The sequence below is a fragment of the Rutilus rutilus genome (assembly GCF_951802725.1).
Source record: "Rutilus rutilus genome assembly, chromosome: 7".
In the NCBI taxonomy this organism is placed as follows: Eukaryota; Metazoa; Chordata; class Actinopteri; order Cypriniformes; family Leuciscidae; genus Rutilus; species Rutilus rutilus.
Window position 1 is genome coordinate 32,069,447 of NC_140221.1, and position 16,742 is coordinate 32,086,188.

Consider the following 16,742-nt stretch of genomic DNA (forward strand, 5'->3'; position numbering starts at 1 on the left):
CACAGAGAATCACTTACTGATTTTAATGCACTTCAGTTGTATTATGTTCCGCGCATATCAGCGGACCTAAATAGATAGACATACTGGCTGGATATATGACATTATGGTGGGCGTTATATTAATGCACTTCCATAAAGTCTCTTATAAAGGTTTGGGAGTTCATCTCATCTCATTCTCATCTCACATCTCATTCTGGCTGCATTTCCCTTCACCACCCACCACATATATACATTTGCAGAAAAACACAAACACGCACACCATTACCAAGAGCATCTCTCTGTGGAGTTCACCTTGGGAAATATCCTATGCCTGTGTTCATCTCCCGTTCTTCACATTGTACTTTTCCATTCAAGGCAAACCTGAAATTGATATCATGTTTGCCTTGTGATAGAAAAAGAATACATGAGTTTGAATTTGATCAGTGGCTGGGCCTGATTTGAAATGTAGTGATTCTCGCTCTGAAATGAGACCTAGATTAAAATCCCATGTCGACCAGGCAAATCATCACAGATTCATGACTTATTGAGCACAGGCTGATGGGGGTTGATTTTCTCTCATCAGAAAAAAAGCGGTCTTGATTCCTCTCTGGGGGTTCGAGCTCCCCGTCTCCACGGGTGCCTCCGTGTTGCCCCCCAAGAGAACTAAAGGTCAGTTTTTGACACGATGAGAGACATCATCTCATCTCTAATGAAATACGTCTTGAAGAGCATCACTGTTCGTTTGAAATGAAACGCGTGTAAAATCCGATCTGCTGGGCTCTTTGTTCCATGTTTGTTTGAAGAAAAGCTCCTGTTTGCACAAAACGCTGGATGCCGTATATAGTCCGGTAATTGCAGCTGGCTTGGTTGGACGTTCTTCTACCTGCAGTGCAGGTGGGGGAGGTGTTTGTGGGTAGTGCAGATGGAAAGGTGAATAACCTGACACTCTGAAAGGGAAGAGTATTTACAGAAGCGCAGGAGAGCACGAAAAGCCGGAGGTTGCGGCACAGAGATGGTTCCACTTAGAGTAGACATTTAAGCTTTAAAAAAGGGAGAAGCAACCTTGAATAAAACAAGTCTTTTTTTTTTTTTTTTTTTTTCATAGTGAGGTAGGATTTTGGGGATTAAAGGTTGATTATGCTGATCACCGTACATAATCCCATCATCTGCCGTGTCATGCTCGTCATCAAACACACAAGGTCCTTCCTCCTTTTTCCTCCCTGTTCTAATCTGAAATGTATGTTAATGCAGCTTGGGATATATCCCTTTCATCCAATCATTGGCTGCTCCAGTTTATAGTAAATGGTCTCTCTCTTTCTCTCTCTGTCTCTTTCTCCTCCTCTCTTCCCAATGTGTGTGTGTGAGTTTGCGACTCAGCCTTGAGGCATCCCGTTTCAGCTCCTCAGCTTCCAGTCAGAGGGCGAAAGGGGAGGGGGGTGCATATAAGAGTGGTAGGTGGGAGTGGGGTCTGACCGCAAAGTGTCTACTGTTTAAAAGAAAGGGACTTCTCCCTCCCTCCCTTCCTCTCTCTCTCTCTCTCTTTCTCTTTCACTCATTCCCTCTCTCAGCATCAGCAGACGTACACAGGCTGGATGGCACACTCTCGCTGAGAGCAGAGAGATAGGAGGGAATGACAGGACTGTCATCTGTCTACAGAAAATTAAAAAGCACTTCAAGAGTTCCTGATGGTTTCAACCTTTCGTTTAGCGTCACGTCGCTGTTCCTAGACAGAGGCACGTCTCTAAGCCTGTAGAGGAGGACTGGTCTCACCAAGGTAAGCTGTGATGCTCCAAGTCCATCTACCTGTTAGTGTGACAGATTTGCAAGTTAAATGACTCTGTACTCTTTATGAGCATGTATGTGTTGGATGTGTTTTAATGCTAAAATTGAAGAATGCCTTACCACTTTGTAAGGCTATTGTAAAAAAAAAGTCAGATTGTACACTTTGTCACTGGGGAAGTAGCCTTAAAGGGAAATCTTACTTTATTTACCTTTAAAAGGTTTATATGTAGTGCCTTAAGGGTAGGCAAATATTACTACTCTAAGGTATATAATAATAAGATATGTATATGCACATTTCAGGGGTAGACAATGTACAAAGTTGTCCTTTTAAGGGGACTGCAGTGACAAGATGTTGTACCCCTAAAGGTAAAAAAAAAAATCTGGCAGTGTAAATGTTAGCCGGGGACTTTTAAGGCTGCTAGTGATGCATTGGCTTGCTTTAGGCTGCTCATTATGGTTTATAGGGGAAGTGATCCACATTTGTTTTAAGATCAGCAATTATTCCAGCTCCCCTTGAGGGGGGAATACAGTAGCGTGCGCTCTGATAGTTTGGTGTAGCTCTACACGTGGTGGGCTTGTCTGCAGCTGTAGGTCAGCCGGTGTCCGTTACCTGGCAGACGGTGTCATCCCTCCCAGGATCTCTGTCCTCTCGCCAGCCAGGGAGCACAGCAGCTGGTTTGTGTTAGCGCTTCTCTCTTTAGTCTGGTGCTCCTCGTGCAGCTCCGCTGTCAGCTGCCAGCTCTTTTCTCTCGCCTCATCCACGGTGGGGGGGGTGAATGGTTCTCGGATCAGTACGCTGTCCTTACTGATGGGTTGTATCCGTTTAGGAGAATGGAGAAACTGAGGTGATGAGAAGATTTGCGTGTGTGTGGTGGTAGTGGGAGGGGTCTAGGCTGGGAACGCAGGGGCTGAGAGAAGCCTTATGAGTGTGTATATCTGGGGGGGGAGGGGTCAATGACAGAGACCCCCTGGATCCAAGGGTGCTAAATAGGAGGGAGGTTCTGCTTCGAATGAAGGAAATTTAGTTGTAAGCAATGAAGGGCAAATCTAATGATTGCATAAAAGATTGTTGAGTAAGTTTTCTTTAAGTTTTTCTTCTTTTTTTTTTTGAGAAAAAGAAATGTGATGTGACTTTTCAGAAGTCCTAGTAGCTATAATATATTGATCTGTTTTGTTGCGTGATAATGTAAATGTCTCATGGGTTGTTAATACCTCTTTAGCTATTTTGCCATCATTATCTTGAGGACATCAGAAGTGCCAACCACACATGGTTGTTGCCTAGGCGGGGTGTTTAAATGTTTTATGATGCTATGTGCAGTGTATTCATTGACAGTGCCACTCAGAACAAAGCTGAGTGGGAAACTAGCCTTTGTTTGAACAGCTGTCAGCACTGCTCCTGGCCTGGCAATGGACTTGAAACAGATATTGTACCCTCTGAGTTCCCTTGTGTCTGTCTGTCTGTCATTTTATCTATCTATCTATCTATCTATCTATCTATCTATCTATCTATCTGTCATTTTATCGGTCTATCTGTCTGTCTGTCATTTTATCTATCTATCTATCTATCTATCTATCTATCTATCTATCTATCTATCTATCTATCTATCTATCTATCTATCTATCTATCTGTCTATCTGTCTGTCTGTCTGTCTGTCTGTCTGTCTATGTATTATCTATCTATCTATCTGTCATTTTATCTGTCTATCTGTCTGTCTGTCATTGTATCTATCTATCTGTCTGTCTGTCTGTCTGTCTATGTATTATCTATCTATCTATCTATCTGTCTGTCTGTCTATGTATTATCTATCTATCTATCTATCTATCTATCTATCTATATATCTATCTATCTATCTATCTGTCATTTTATCGGCCTATCTGTCTGTCTGTCATTTTATCTATCTATCTATCTATCTATCTATCTATCTATCTATCTATCTATCTATCTATCTGTCTGTCTGTCTGTCTGTCTGTCTGTCTGTCTGTCTATGTATTATCTATCTATCTATCTATCTGTCATTTTATCTGTCTATCTGTCTGTCTGTCATTGTATCTATCTATCTATCTATCTATCTGTCTATCTGTCTGTCTGTCTGTCTGTCTGTCTATGTATTATCTATCTATCTGTCTATCTATCTATCTATCTATCTATTGTTCTTTCATTCTATCTATCGTTCTATCATTCTATCTATCTGTCTGTATATCGTTCTGTCTGTCTGTCGTTCTATTGTTCTATCTATCCATCTGTCTGTCTATCATTTTATCTATCTGTCTGTCTATCTGTCTATCTATCTATCTTTCGATCTATCGATCTATCGTTCTATCGTTCAATCATTCTATACATCTATCGTTCTGTCTTTCATTCTATCTATCGTTCTTTCATTCTATCTATGGTTCTATCATTCTATCTATTGTCTGTCTGTCTGTCTATGTATTATCTATCTATCTGTCTATCTATCTATCTATCTATCTATTGTTCTTTCATTCTATCTATCGTTCTATCATTCTATCTATCTGTCTGTATATCGTTCTGTCTGTCTGTCGTTCTATTGTTCTATCTATCCATCTGTCTGTCTATCATTTTATCTATCTGTCTGTCTATCTGTCTATCTATCTATCTTTCGATCTATCGATCTATCGTTCTATCATTCTATACATCTATCGTTCTGTCTTTCATTCTATCTATCGTTCTTTCATTCTATCTATGGTTCTATCATTCTATCTATTGTCTGTCTGGCTGTCTGTCTATCATCTATCGATTGTTTGTCTGTCTGTCTGTCCGTCCGTCTATCTGTGAAATATGCTCTGTAAAAAGGGTTTATTTTCCTCCACACTCCAAATTGGCCACAGAGGCATTCAGGATGATTTGTTGGCATCAGTGAACAAAGATTTCCTCAGTAGACTTCAGTGTGTTAAAGTTTTGCTGCCCCAGATGGTTTTAATGGCTGTCTGATGCTAATGTAACATGGCTAAGAAAGCCATGGGCTCAGAGCACAGACAGTGTCCCCACCGATGGAAGCCAAGAGATGAGCACACATGTCTTCCACAGAAGTGAAGAATTCTGATTAGTTGTCATTGACCCTGCATGCTCGAATGCATTTGTCACTATATGCCTAGGATAATAAGAGAGTTTTAGGTTAGCAGAAGTTTTAATTTGGGAAGTTGTAAAAGGGAAATCTACAAAGCTCAGATTATCTCAATTGATGACATTTCGGCCTGAAATTTGAACAGGCAAAATAGATCTCTTAATCTCCCAGTCAATATTCTTGCATTTCAGTGTGGGAAAACCGATTTTTCTTTCCAGGAAAAAAAAATTCAATGGGGTCAGTGAGTTGAAAGAGTTTGTTGCTCAATCCCAAAATATCATATTGTGATGAAACTAATTACTATAGGTATGTAGAGTAAGTAATTGGATCTGGCAGGGTGCATTTTAAGGGCCTTTTTTAGAGAACTGCCATTGTAAATCAACTATACACACTTGATCATGGCTTATCTTTTCCCAGTCAGCAAGAGAAAATACACAATTTCTTGTTGGTGGAGAAAAAGCAATTTCCTGTTATACGCAAACAAGACACATGGTAGCTTTTATTCTTTCTAGAATAGAAAAGAATGATCAATAGCGTGCCATTTGGGAAGGGAAAGATGCTTTGTGCTTGTGAAAAAATGACCGCTGTGTTCAAATAAGGTTTTTTTTTTTTTTTACTCTGTAGCAAATTGACTTTTGCATTATAAAATGGACTTCTGTGCTTTGCCGTTCCTGCCAAACCACAATATCCTTAAGAGAAAAAAAAAAAAGTCAAACCAATTTTTTTTTTTTTTTGCTAAGACCAAGATGTGAAAGGGACTGTCTGCATAGTACAGAAATAGTGTTTGAATTTTGCTGCGACAAATGGGAAGCTCAGAAGTTTTTTTTTAGAGCTTTTAAGGTCTGAACATATGAGGCTGCTTTTCTGGCTGTAACAGAGGTTAAGCTAATAAACACGGGGTCACCGGTGCTGGAAATGTAAAATGAGACAGCAAGTAACAAATGTTCCTCCTTCATTCCTTCCATCTGGACTTTAGGAAAAAGCACACATGGAAGCTGAAGTCAGGAATTATTCAACTTCATTCCCAGTAGACTTCTCCAGTGTCTTTGGTCTCAAATGTTGACTGACATGTCCTAAACTTTCCATTTCTCATTAATCAGCATGGTAGAGTTCACCTTTGGCAATGTCACCAAAGCTCTATCGAGTTCGGTCTGAATGCTTCTTTGGTGAAAGTGCAGCAATGTCAGCGAACCGCAGGTCCATCAGCGCAGTGCAAACACCTCTATCTCTGCCCATACACCAGACCGGCTTATCGCTCTTACACACACACACACACACACACACAAACCTCCTATCGGTGCAATCAGATCTCCCAGCATCATTAGAGCTCTGCAAATGGGCCTCGACTGTCATGAAACCCAGCTTTTTCATTGTGAAAACAACCTGCATTGCCTTTCACTTATCAGTCTACATGCAATCTTATATATAGAGAAAATAGCTCACAGTAATGAAATGATCGGTACTAAAAAACGGGGTTTAAAAAAAAAAAATGCCGTTTGGGGTTGATTTAAAGTTGAATTAAAGAAGAAATACCTTTAAGCTGTGGCAATGAAATCAGATGCAAGATTAATAATTACTTAATCTCATTATTAAGAGAATGATGCAGTTGGAAATATAATATACAGTGCCGTATGTTCTTAGGTTCTGGTTTCACACCTCACTGTCAATCCACCGATGGGAGAAATGCCAAGAGAATGCGTTAGGTGAGAGATCACATTATGTGGCATTTGAGAGACCTTTAAGCTCACATTGCACATACAGCAGTGAGATAGCACGTCTGCGTGTTTATGATTTCCAGACATATTCATTTGTTTGAATCTGCTCTGTGAACCCAGTGCTAGCTGTGACTGACTTCCTTTTGAAGCCCAGACATGCCAAGCAAAATAGAGTAGTGAGGCATAGACAATCATCAGTTCGTTTGAGGCCAGTGGACAGTCACAATGCACATTCTGCATTCAGTTCACAGTACAAAAAGTAACAGGATGTCAGAGAGAGGAAAAATATTGATAAGAGAGAAGAACTGCAGAACTATAGAAAGAAAGAACAGAATAAAAAATGGTAAGTGTGTAATGGTCAACTCAGCCAACTCAGCCACTAAATGAGCATTGCTCAGGAAGGTGATGACTTCCAAATCCATTTATGAAACAATAACAGTGGCTGTATACTTTGCCATCGATCCAAGTACACACCATTGAGCGGCGTTATGAGCCAGTCTGGAAATCCATCTCCGTGTTGGATGATTATGAGCTGCTTCACGGTGCTGGTTTCAGCAGCCCTCTGTCTGATTATGACCTTGAAAACCATGCAATCGATAAGCATATACTTCTCAATGCGAGTTTCACAGTGTATTCATTTTTATAATGTTTTTAATTATGATTTATCAGCATTTTTTGGTCTTCAAACCAAACCAGACACCTTTGAGCCCCTTTCCACTAAGTTTACCGCTTCTCTGACTGGATTAAGAAGTATTTTCTCAACTTCATTGTATTGATTTTTAATGAAGTTTGACATGCACCAGTGGAGAAATGATGCAGTGTGTATACAGCATACCTCTGGGAGAGATATTTCCTCATCATTGACTCCTTCCTAGTATTAAACAAACTGTCAGGGCATTTTTATGGCATCTATTAAGGTGAATTGAGTCGAGACAATACCAATTCATTCACCACAGCGGGCGACCCATATTAAGGCTGGTCCCAGGGAAGGCAAGTGCTTTCTGTCATGGGTGACCTACAAAACTTTAGTCTGCTTGATGATTTCATAGGAATAAACTAAGGAAGAGTTGTGGTTCCCCTCTGTTCAGCAGACTGTGGATAAATGTCATCTCTAATCATTGGATATGAAACTGAACGACGAACTGTAAGAGCCACCACAGCATTTTTTACAGTTCAATAACCCGCTGCATGCTGAAGTCAGATAAATGCTATTTAACAGATCATTTTCCATTATCGAGTGATCACCACATCATTGGCTGTCCGAAGACCGGAAGAAAAGCCTAGCTTTGACCTGAATTATTTTATTTTATTTTATTTTATTTTATTTTATTTTATTTTATTTTATTTTATTTTATTTTATTTTATTTTATTTTATTTTATCAACAGTTGTCGTCTCAATATAATGTGTTACTAATTTCCATCCAGTTTGGAATAGTAATATGTTTTGTACTTCGTAATCTGTTTTTTTGGCATATTCCTTTTGTTTTATGTCTTTGTAGTTTCTATTTAATTGCAGCCCAATATGCCTCACTTCCAAACCACTAACATGCTAATTGCTCAATTATGTAAACAGCTACAAACTTCTAATTTAACAAATAGCAATAAGCTCATTTGTTTGTGGCACATTGGTGAGGTGGAAGAATCGTTTTAACTGTCACTGTATAATTTATGACTTACAAAAGTATTCATTTGGTCTCTGTGTGAGGTATTCTTCCTTTCAAATGCTCTAGTCAGCATTCAGCACTTAGCACAACGCAAGACCAATTTAGATCACTGGCACTAAATATGTGTGCCAGCAGGTTCACTCCCCATTGAAATTCCTTTCACATAGACACATGGAAGCCAACTGGCCCAGCCAGAGTCTGAGAAAGTAACAAAGTATAAAAACTAGACCTGGCATGAGAAAGCAGCAGTCACATTGTGTCTGGTTTATCTGAAAGTGCCAGTAAGCAGCAGCATTAGCATACTGCTCTGAGCTCAGCACTGTATTGATGGAGCTCTAATAAAAGAGACTGGCTTTGTCTATTTCTCGTTGTTCAAAACGCACAAAATACATAAATCTTTTCCAATCTAATAACTGCTAATTCTTTCTTAGTTACGCATATCCATCATTTCCGCCATTAAGTCAAGCTGTCATCATTAAATTACATATTTTAAAAAATGCCATTCATTTACAGTCCACCCTTCACCAGGGGTTAAGGGCAAATTCTTACACAAAGACCAGCTTGGTCCTTCAGAGTCATTTTCTTTTTTCGATTCTTGTGGCAACAAGCCAGGCTTCAAAGTGAAAAAGCCAACTACCCATCCAGAACTAAAACCGCAAAGCGACTCAAAGCAATTTTCTGCCTATTTTGCTGATTTAATCCCTGGGTTTAGATGTGAGGAACAAGAAGCGGGGTAGGTCCCGTCACCCCCGAGGGTCCAGATCGGGAGTCTCCCATCATCGAGCCCCCCTTAAGCTCTCCATCACAGAAGCGTTCATCCCTGTCTGTCTAATCACGGATGGGCGGCAGCAGTCGTGGGATCCCTCTCGCTGGAGCTCATCTGTCAGCCCTGCTAATCACATGTCAAATCGAGCTCTCCACTCACTAAACAGATCCTGGCAAGATATTACCTGCTGTTGACCTTGCGAGCTGCGGCTTTGGGTCAGCCCCCTGCAGCCATGACAAAATTTTGATCTGTGTAACTATGTATTGCTCTTTTCTTAGGACTGTGCATGGGAAGGTTTGCCTTAAAGAGATAGTTCACCAAAAAAAAAAAAAAAAAAATCCTTTACTCCACCTCATGCTGTTCCAAAACTGCTAGACTTTCTGTCTTCAGTGGAAGATTAAAAAAATAACAATTTCATTGACCTGATTTACTTTTTATGGACAAAAACGTTCATCGAAATATGTTTGAAGTTATGATAGAAGGAATCTCTTTAATGTCATAAAAAGCTTGTTCTAATTTGATGCTTTAAAATATAAAGTATCTTTTAAAAATCAAATAAAAATTATTCAGTTAAAGGGTTAAACATGGCTAGATAAGATGCAAGCTGGAAAATGCACACATAAATATTCCAAATTTGACATAAATATTGGGTGTTTTATGGTATTGAAAAAGTCGGTGTGTCAGCACTTTTGGAAGCCGGTTATTTCCATCTTAAATGGATCCCATTTGGTTTTCATAACATTCGGGAAACCTACTATATGGAAAACTGAATCTGCACTCCTGTAATTGGCAAGTATGTGACCAAATGACATGCACATCAGGACTCTTTAAACACAGGCATCCTCAATCTCCATTCCACAGCGCAGTAACATGCTTGAAAAGGTTTTAGAGCTGTTTCTATTTTACTTTAATTAAATTTTTAACAGACCAATGCACTTAGTAAGTGACAAGCCTCCTGAGGCCTGCAAAAACTATAACTATTAACTTCTTTTAATGAGAAAAGTATTGTGTTTTAATGCAAATCTCTGCTGCTGTCTGGAGAATGGTCAAAGAAAGCTAACTTTTATGAGAAGCGTGAACTCCGAACACCCACGCTAGCGGAAGCGCTGCAGATGGTCTCCTCCGCGCGAGTATTAATCTGTCAGCATGGGCTGTGGGCAGAGCGTCAGAGAGGAGAGTACGCTCCTCAGATTCAGGTGTTGCCTGCTGTGTGTCATGGCAGCCTGTCATTGGAAACGCTGCTGGAGCCCTCGCTCCTGAGCTGAAGTTTGCCTTGCTTTTATTGGCCAGAGTTGATCTTTCTGAGTTCTGCTTAGTGTCTGTCTTCCCTGCAGTGTTGCTGACCGTATCCTTAATTGTTTTAGGGTTTTTTCTCCCAGAAATCTTATTCTGAATATGAACACTGCCTGGTGTGATATGATTTATTTAAATATGATTCATTCTAGTTGGAAAGGGCGCACAAGTCAAAGGTTAAAACATTGAATTTCTCTTTCCTTAGTTTATATGGTCGATTATCAGATGCTGTGAGAAGTCTATCAAAAAAATTTAAATAAAAGAATTGCCATTAATACATGATGTTAGCTAACTGCGTGATTTTTATTATCTAAGAACTGCACAATCTGACATATGGACATTACTTTGCACAGTCACCTCTGATAACAGATCACTCTATTGTAGAAACATGCATTTTCTGTAAAACTGCTTTGAAACAATGTGTATTGTGAAAAGCACTATACAATTAAATGTTAATTGAATTGTTTTTTATCTTTAATTAAAATAAATTATTGTCTATGTATTATTTATATTAGTTTATAATTAATATTGATATTTATTCATATGATTTAAATTAACATTTATTGTGTGTAGTTTTAAATTTGCTTTGCTTTTTAAGCATTTTCCTTTCATGTTTTTAAAATTCATTAGAATTTGTCATCATTGATGTAATTTGTATCATTTTCCATTTTGAAAGGGTAAGTGCAATCAGATCTCTATCTGTCCACACTGGAAATGCATTGGAATGATGTGGACTGTTCTAACTGAACTCTTTTTTTCAGGATAGGAACCTCATCCTGTATCTTGAAACAATTTGAACATTCACACCAGTAAGAAGAGTCCTGTGAGATAAAATCAACATGGGGATTCGAGGTCTGCTACTGGCCTCTGTGGCAGTAGCCGTTTTAGTTCATCTCTCTAGTGCTGGCCTGGTTAAAAGAGTAATTAGACACAGAAGAGAATCACTGTCACCAACCACTGAGAACTTGACCCTCCCAAGTCCTGACCAGCCTGTGGTTTTCAACCATGTGTACAACATCAACGTTCCCACTGGATCCATGTGCTCGGTGGACATGGATTCACCAGGAACAACCGAAATTAAGCCAAAATCGGAACAATCTGACCAGCACATAGAACACACCATGGATGGGGAGAATCAGATCGTTTTCACACATAGGATTAACATTCCCAAGCAAGCTTGCGGTTGTGATAACCACATGCCTGACCTGAAGGACCTTCTGAACAGACTGGAAATGCTGGAAGCAGAGGTATCCAGTCTGAGGGAGCAGTGCACTACTGGAACAAGCTGCTGTAGTGCTCAGGTTGCAGGTGAGGCCTAATATTGGCAGTCCATTAGGAGGCTGAGTCTCATTACAAATGTATTCAAAACAAACATAACAAAGCTGATTAAACTTTAAGGGAGAGTTCACCCCAAAATAAAAAATTCTGTCATCACTTACTCATCCTCATGTTGTTCCAAATCTGCGTAACCAGTGGTTGAATGAAACAGCACAGGACATCTGTATGAGTATCTTTCTTCTGCAGAACACAAAAGAAGATATTTTAAAGAATGTAGGTAACCAAACATTTGGGGGACCTTTGACTTTCATTGTATAATGGACAAAAACAAACAAACAAAACTGAGACATTTCTCAGTATATCTTTATGTTCCACAGAAGAAAGTCAGTCAAACCGTTTTGGAAAAACATGAGGGTAAGTAAATGATGAAAGCATTTTCATTTTTGGTGAACTATACCTTTAACTTTTGTTCTAAAAAAAGTATCGGCTAACATCCATAACACAGATGCGTATAATGTAAAAATATAGATTTTTCTTTTTCTTTCATATGTGGTAGCACAAACGAGTTTTAATCACTACATGAATGTTACAAGAAGCTGACAGCAAAATGTTCCACTTATTTCTAAACTGACCAGTTAGAATGACTCAACACGGTTTGCTTCCATCAAAAATGTGACTGAAAAAAATGAGAAAGGCACAAGCTAAATGAAATTCACCTTCTTCCGCATACATAACCATTATTGTAAGAGGTAACCATTCAAGGCTTTCTGTATCATTTTCTGTATCGTGATCCTTTGTAGTTTGTATACATGAGCGTAATTATTTCTAAACATATAAAATTCAAACCTGCTGCAATCGTTGGTTTGAACAAGATTATATCAGCCTCCCCAAAAATTCCTTCTATGACTGCATAGATTTAGATACTTTAATTAATTTCATCCTCACAAGCGAATAGATTTTTAATTGCTTTCATATACAAAATGTGTTCGAACCATAACAAGCCAATCCTTTTTAGTGAATCAAAAACATGAAGCTCAACCAGTGTACTGTACAATTCCCAGCCCCACCTAAACCAGCATGAAAGTGTTTTTCACTCTCTTTCTCAGGTGAAGTCACAACCAAACCCTACTGCAGTGGCCGTGGCAACTACAGCACTGAGACCTGCAGCTGTTTGTGTGAGCCCGGTTGGAAGGGAGTCAACTGCTCTGAGCCAGAGTGCCCGAACTTCTGTCAGGATCAAGGCCGTTGCGAGGATGGCAAGTGTATCTGCTTCGAGGGCTTTGGTGGGGAGGACTGCAGTATTGAGCTGTGTCCTGTAGATTGCGGTGAGAATGGAGATTGCATCGACGGGGCTTGCCTCTGCGAGGAGGGCTTCATCGGTGAAGACTGCAGTTTAACCAACTGCCTAAACAACTGCCTTGGCAGGGGGCGCTGTGTGGATGACGAATGTGTATGCGACGAGCCTTGGACGGGGTTTGACTGCTCTGAGCTCATCTGTCCTAACGACTGCTTTGACCGTGGCCGCTGTGACAATGGAACCTGCTATTGTGAGGAGGGCTTTACTGGGGAGGACTGTGGGGAGCTTACCTGCCCCAAAAACTGCAACCACCGTGGCAGGTGTGTCAATGGACAGTGTGTCTGCAATATTGGGTACAGCGGAGATGACTGCTCCAAGCTCACCTGTCTCAATGACTGCAATCAGAGAGGTCACTGCTTCAATGGGAAGTGCATATGTGACCCCGGGTTCGAGGGCGAGGACTGCAGCATTCTCTCCTGCCCCGACAACTGCAATGACCGAGGACAGTGCGTCGATGGTGAGTGTATTTGTGATGCTGGATATGAAGGCGACGACTGCTCAGAGCTTTCCTGCCCCAATAACTGTCACGATCGTGGTCGATGCGTCAACGGGAAGTGCATTTGCAAAGTGGGCTTTGCTGGAGAAGACTGCAACATCAAGACTTGTCCCAATGACTGCCATGGACGAGGAGAGTGCATAGACGGCAAGTGCATTTGCCATGATGGCTTTGCTGGAGAACATTGCGGTGTCAAGACCTGCCCCCATCACTGCCATGGACGTGGACAGTGTGTGGACGGCAAGTGTGTTTGCCACAATGGCTTTGCTGGAGAAGACTGCAGCATCAAAACCTGTCCCAATCATTGCCATGGACGTGGACAGTGTGTAGATGGCAAGTGTGTTTGCCACAGTGGCTTTGCTGGAGAAGACTGCAGCATCAAAACCTGTCCCAATCATTGCCATGAACGTGGACAGTGTGTAGATGGCAAGTGTATTTGCCATGATGGTTTTGCTGGGGAAGATTGCAGTACCAAGACCTGCCCCAATGACTGCAATGACCATGGACAGTGTGTGGATGGCAAGTGTGTTTGCCACACTGGCTTTACAGGCCATGACTGCGGCGAGTTGACTTGCCCCAGTGACTGCCATAACCGAGGACATTGTGTAAATGGCCAGTGCGTGTGTAACAGCGGGTTCACTGGGGAGGACTGTGGTACAAAGATGTGTCCTAACAACTGTTTGGACCGTGGCTTCTGTGAAGATGGAAAATGCATCTGCTTTGAAGGCTACACTGGTGTGGATTGCTCTGTTCTGACCTGCCCAGAAAACTGCAATGACCAAGGCCAATGCCTGAATGGAATGTGCATATGTGATTTAGGCTTCACTGGCGACGACTGCTCTGAAAGTAAGTCACTATAATTCACACCGAATATATAAAACTGCACATGTATAGCTTTTACTTACAGTTTTGGCTATTATACTTTCTCAAAGATGAAGCAGGTGTAAATATAAATGACTTAAGGTGTATGTGTATTAAGCTTAGCATCACCAGACAAAATTTGCAAAAATACTGGTTTTCCAACACTCCTACATATCTGCTATTGGTCAGACAAACCCCTAATTCTTCCCCAAACTGCACATAATTGGTTGAGCCAGTGGGTTAGGCATTAGGCAATGTTTACACTTTGTTTACACATTTGAGGAAATCAACCATGAATAGCTTAGTTGTCTCTGCACATTAAGCTATCATTGGATAAAGTATTTATCTTAACATTTCTCTTTCCCACAAATTTTGGCACAATATCAAGGAGATGTTGTTTTCCAAGTTCTGCATGTTATCTTTTGACTCAGAGGTTCTTGACTAAGATGAAGTCAATCATTTGATCTTTTTCAATCCACAGTCTCCCCACCCAGAGACCTTACAGTGACTGAAGTCGACCCAGAAACAGTGGACCTCACCTGGGTCAATGAGATGCTTGTGACAGAGTATCTAATCACCTATGTGCCTACGGCTCTTGGGGGTTTAGAAATGGAAATGAAAGTCTCTGGTGAAAAGAAGACAGCCACTATTAGGGAGCTCGAGCCTGGCATTGAGTACCTAATCAGTGTCTTTGCTGTCCTGAACAGCAAGATGAGTGTCCCTGTCAGTGCCAGAATCGCCACACGTAAGTCACACATCATCTAATGCTTGGGAAAGTTATTTGTTATATTGTCCTGAGTATATTCTGCTAAGCTGCTCTATCTTACGATCAGATCTCCCTGAACCTGAGGGTCTGAAATTCAAATCGGTTAGAGAGACTTCAGTAGAGGTTGAGTGGGACCCCTTGAACATCCCGTTTGATAGCTGGAACCTCATCTTCAGAAACACAGTGAGTGTCCTGGCATCATCCTTAGGGCTATGATCCAAAAGTGTATCATTGCCCTCATATATTCGCCTTGAAGTTGTAATATAAAAGGACTGTTCTGTTTGCAAGTAATAGTTTAAAATGAGAAAATAGCTGAGTGGTGCCACTAAGCAAAAGCTACTGATGAGAAGTCTGCGGTTTTCCAAGACAAAACCCTCTAAGAAGCTCCTGGCAACAGCATGTGTGACCATGTGCCACAGAACTGTTATTGTCTCTGTAATGCTTTATTTTCTTTCTCAAGGGCTTATGCAAACTCTAAAAAACAGCACCATTAGAACATGCAAACCTCCCCTACATCCCTCTTTCAAAACACAGCTTGGCAGTCTCATTCACACATCAAGTTTAGAGATGTCAATGCCAAAATAACTCTCACTGTGAAGTGAAACACTCATCCAAGTAGAATCAGCTAAAAGACCCAAGTGTTTACTCTCAGGACACCCTCTCATTACCCTGTAGCTCATAGGAGCTTGACTTTGTTTTCCTGAGGTTGCTTCTTTGATGATTTGTGGTGTTCTCTTATTAACCAACAGAACCTTTGACCAGTGATCTGTTTTCAGATTTAATATATTCACCAATTCAATTAACCAAAAAATCTGTTTTTGAATGGCAGAAAGAAGAGGATGGAGAGATTTTGAACTCTCTCACACCTCCTGAGACCACCTTTGAACAGTCTGGTCTTGGACCTGGACAAGAGTACGAAGTTAAGCTTGAGGTCGTAAAGAACAACACCCGCGGACACCCATCCAGCAAGAACGTTGTCACAAGTAAGCAGCTGTCGACGCAATTAACAGGCGGCCATGACCAGTCTGCTCTTTTTCAGGCCTTTTTTTTTTTGGGCCAGAATGTCTTAGAGGGCAGCCAGCATTTTATGTTAATTGGCAGTTATTTGCAGTGCAGGGTTCTGCTGAAAATTAAAATGTTTAATTTTGAGTTAGACTAACTGGTAATGATACCTTATTTTGCAAGATGTTAGCGGATCAGCTAAACACTACCATTCTAAAGTTTGGTGTCGGTAAGATTTTATTTGTTTGCTTTGTAAGAAATTCCATCTTTTATTCAGCAAGGATGCATTAAATTGATCAGTTTCCACAAAAATATTAAGGATCTCATCCATTTTTAATAAATCAAATTATGATAATAAATGTCTTGAGACCCAAATAAGCATATGATTTCTAAAGGATCATGTGACAACAAAGACTAGAGTAAAGGCTACTGAAAATGTAGCTTTGCGATCACAGAAATAGATTTCAGTTATTTTGAAGTGTAATACTATTTCAAAATGCTACTGTTTTCACTGGATTTCTTAATCAAATAAATACAGCCTCAGTGAGAATAAGAGACTTTTTTCAAAAACATGAATCCTCCAATTTTCCATGCTAGTGTGACCAGACTTTTACATCTGAGATTTAAGATTTACATCTTAAACAAATTAAGTTACAGTATCATCTTTATACAATTTAAGGTCTTAGTCATGGTATTGAATA

General features: G+C 40.3%; 1 protein-coding gene across 4 annotated transcripts in view; it reads left to right on the plus strand.

Moving 5' to 3' along the window:
• Positions 1 to 16,742, plus strand: part of tncb (tenascin Cb) — a 59,988-nt gene that overhangs the window by 26,187 nt on the left and 17,059 nt on the right. For 2 of the 4 annotated variants that reach the window (XM_084412924.1, XM_084412927.1), the window contains exons 1-6: positions 776 to 1,752; positions 11,043 to 11,589; positions 12,666 to 14,258; positions 14,755 to 15,018; positions 15,107 to 15,222; positions 15,869 to 16,022. In XM_084412924.1, the coding sequence (XP_084269050.1) occupies positions 11,121 to 11,589; positions 12,666 to 14,258; positions 14,755 to 15,018; positions 15,107 to 15,222; positions 15,869 to 16,022 (2,596 nt within the window). In that variant the 5' untranslated portion in view covers positions 776 to 1,752; positions 11,043 to 11,120. Of the gene's footprint in view, positions 1 to 775; positions 1,753 to 11,042; positions 11,590 to 12,665; positions 14,259 to 14,754; positions 15,019 to 15,106; positions 15,223 to 15,868; positions 16,023 to 16,742 lie in introns of those variants that run through there. The other 2 variants (XM_084412926.1, XM_084412925.1) reach the window with 2 other exon arrangements.